Here is a 3,331-nt window from a genome sequence, read left to right as displayed (position 1 = left end):
AATACAGCGTCGATCGCGACTCTTGAGCGGCGTAGGGTTAGGGTACATCCTACGACCGCCTCAAGCTGCATGAGGCTATGCTCGACCTGTGATATCTCCTACGCCAACGGCTCCGACGAGACCCAGCGACCTTCCGCAACTCGCGTCCACTTGTCGATAGCTCCACGACCTTTTTTGCATTTTCGTCTCGTCTATTATGTTGTGACCCTCTTGGCACCTGATCTTTGGAGTCAAACGTTTCGATATCGAGTTATCATTCCACATACAAGACCAATGGTGCATGAAGACATCAAGTCGACTAGTTGTGCGCCGTCCAAAGCGACGCTGCGTCCGCCGCCATGCCCGCCGCCATTGCGTCCCGAATATGCGCCACACGGTCCGTCTTTTGCTTCTGCTCGGCGTTTTCCCGCGCGAAGGCCAAGTGCGCGCGGAGGACATCGGGCGTGACTTGGCCAGGCTGCCGCACCTTGCTCACAAAAGCCACATGACCCGAGCGTTGTAGGACCGAGTGCTCAAGCCGGAAGTTGTCGTCGTGGCGTGGCGAAGATGTGTTTTGAAGCCGCAGCTGCAGCGGGTTGGCGTCGATAATGCTAAGCAACGTCGTGCACGTACTGTTGTCGCCAAGTGCAAACGTGATGCGCAAAGGCGCCAGCAAAAAGGCTTTGAACTCGACACAGCGGTCGCAGCAGTTTGGCGCGTGCAAGTTGCGCAGCGCGTAGTCGGTGAGCTCCAGAGGTCGGCCCACCGCGTCGACGTGCTTTTGTGCGAGGCGATGGAGCAAGCGCGACTCCGATGGCACCTGCATATGGAGCTCAATGACCACGTCGCCAAGCGTCGTCTGCAGCTGCTGCAACGTCAACGCGCCGAGCCAGCTGTCGGTAAAGCGGCTCAAGAGCGCGCGGTCAAATTTTGCAAAATACGTCAGCGCCGAGATCGTGTTGAGCACAGGCGTCTGGCGTCCTTGAGAGTTCACATTGTCATTGACGTCACCGGCGGCGCGCAACAGCACGAGCGAACACTGGGTGCCTACGTCACCGGACGCCAACGCAGGCCAGAGCTTTGCAAAAGCCAAAATCGACGGTGCCAACGCTAGTCGCCGACGGCGTTTCAGATGGTCCAACACGGTATCGAAGCGGTGGCCAGCGGCGGCGACCACCAGCAGCGACGACACGAGCTGCATATCGAACGCCGGGTAGTCGTCGTAGTCGCCCGCCAAATACGTGTCGAGGATCGTGTGGATGTAGCCCTTGTTCGCATCGCAGTCCAAACCCAATCGAATTGCTGCTGCAACTCCCGACGCCATGTCAATCACGGGCTCAAAGAGGCGCATCTGCTCGAGCATCGACAGCGTCGGCACCGGCCCCAAGAAGGACGCGACCGTGGCGACGACGCGGTCCGGAAGGCGGTTGTGAAGCCAGCGCTGGCGCATGTGCTCTGGTCGGGCTACGTGGAGCTCTAAAAACGAGCTAAACTGAAACACCGCGCGCGAGGCTGCCACCGCGTCACTCGTGCCCACGTGGCGGCTCGGGCAGAGTAGCCGCTGGGCCAAAATAGCGATCGTCGACCAGAGCGACACAATGAGCTCGATCGCAAACGGCTGCGAAATCGGGTCGCAGATTGGCGACTCGGCGGCGCCGGCCAAGCTCGCGACGAGGCGGTAGCACAGGCGAAGTCCGGACAGCGTGGTCGCCCAGCGGCGGAGCATCGTATGCAGGGATTTGGCGAGCGGTTCCCAGCCAAAGTCGCGGATGAGAATCGAAACGAACGAGGCGATGTTGGAGAAGGTCGTGTCGTCGGAGGTGCCACGGAGGAAGCGGCTCAGAAAGCGCGTGACAGGGTCGAGTTGCTTGAGCGTAATGAGCGCGTCGCAAAAGAGAGCGAGGCTGTGGGCGTATAACGTGGCGCGCTCCGACTCGCGGGCGTCGCCAAACCGAGGCAAGAGAGCGTCGACGAGCGCCATCGTTGATGGCAGCCCGAGGCGAGTGTCGACCGACCGACGCTGCACGGCGTCGAAAAGAATCTCGACCCCGGTCATGAGGTCGAAGAGCAGAACGCGAGCGGTCTTGGGCCAAAACACGAGCGAAAACTGCAGGCCGCAAAAGTCGGCTTGCCGGGGGTCGCCCTTGTCGAAGAGGAACGTCTCCACCGAGAGGTCGCGGACGCGGTTGGCGATCACGTCCGGCAACGGCGCGCCCGGCAGCTCGTGGAAGCGCTTGATCGTCGGTTCGAACCCAGCGTTGCGGCAGAAATGATTGGTCATCCGGTCGTGTTCGGCGAGGACCACGTCGTAGACACCCGACTGGACCAGCGCCCGCGCGATGACCTCGTCGCCCAATCGGAGGTGCGCATACGACAGCTTGGGTACCGTGAGCCGAACGCCGCACACGGTGAAGGGCGCGGGATGCACGCGCGCAGCCGCCGTGAGCTTGGCGACAGCGTCGTTGAATGGCGTCGGCGACTTGCGGCTGGATACGGCCCAGATCAGGAGACCCTGGATGGCCACCTCGAAGGGCTCCTTGCCCGTCGAAGCGCAGCTGCGCTGGCCCTTGGCCTTGGTGCGTCGGTGGACCTTGCGTTGCCCAGTCATGCGTCGATATCTTTGTGGCCAGTTGCAACGGACCCAAATGTCTGTTCCATCATGGAACAAATTCGTCAGCTGGCGTCACCAAGCCCCCACCGGCTGCCACGTCACTGGATCCATGCCGCTAGTGCGCGACTTCAGGACGACAACGGTCTCTAGCATTGGGTCTATCTGGGTCAGCTATCTGGGTCTATAGCTAATGAAAGAATGCTTGCTTACGAGCAACATTCCTCCACGTCTATCGCTATAATCCTGGTCGGAACGTTTACCTGGTACCAGCATCCCAGAGGATTAATCCGGCCCATTGGCGATATATCGAGCCATTTTGGCCAATAAAACGCAGTTTCATTTTATTTGGTCTAAGCCAATCGCATCGCGCGAAACGTGTCCGGTGAAGTACGATTTTGTAGTCCCTGTTAAGTGCTGTCCATCGTCCTGACATTATAGTTGATTAAAGTTAAACAATTGCGCTAAGGTGCGCCGCCGTACTTGGCCGGAATTTACGCAACGTTCCGATTAGGTGCGATTTCAGAAGCGCGCGAAGACTGCAGCAAGCGGCAATCAAAGCTTCGCATTCAATACTAGTACAAAAGCTCTTACCAGCTCACCCCGCAAGGGACCTGTTATACCATCAGGATACGGTGTGGTTTGGTTGCCAGGCTCAGATCCTATCCTTCTGACTGCCGGACAAGGCCAAAATGGCATCGAAAAGAGAACCATGTCAATCGTATCGTCCAGAGATTTGTCTGG

At 59.0% G+C, this 3,331-nt stretch overlaps 1 protein-coding gene across 1 annotated transcript; it reads right to left on the bottom strand.

Annotated features, from left to right (window-relative positions):
* Window positions 1-298: 298 nt before the first annotated feature.
* Window positions 299-2,615, bottom strand: SDRG_15289 (hypothetical protein; the record flags this gene model as incomplete). The annotated part of the gene is made up of 1 exon (XM_008621457.1): window positions 299-2,615. Exon 1 carries the CDS (start codon window positions 2,585-2,587, stop codon window positions 299-301), a length of 2,289 nt encoding a protein of 762 aa, XP_008619679.1. The 5' UTR covers window positions 2,588-2,615.
* Window positions 2,616-3,331: the final 716 nt, after the last annotated feature.

The sequence above is a fragment of the Saprolegnia diclina genome (assembly GCF_000281045.1).
Source record: "Saprolegnia diclina VS20 unplaced genomic scaffold supercont1.88, whole genome shotgun sequence".
NCBI lineage: Eukaryota > Oomycota > Saprolegniomycetes > Saprolegniales > Saprolegniaceae > Saprolegnia > Saprolegnia diclina.
This window is presented reverse-complemented; position numbering and strand designations above follow the sequence as displayed.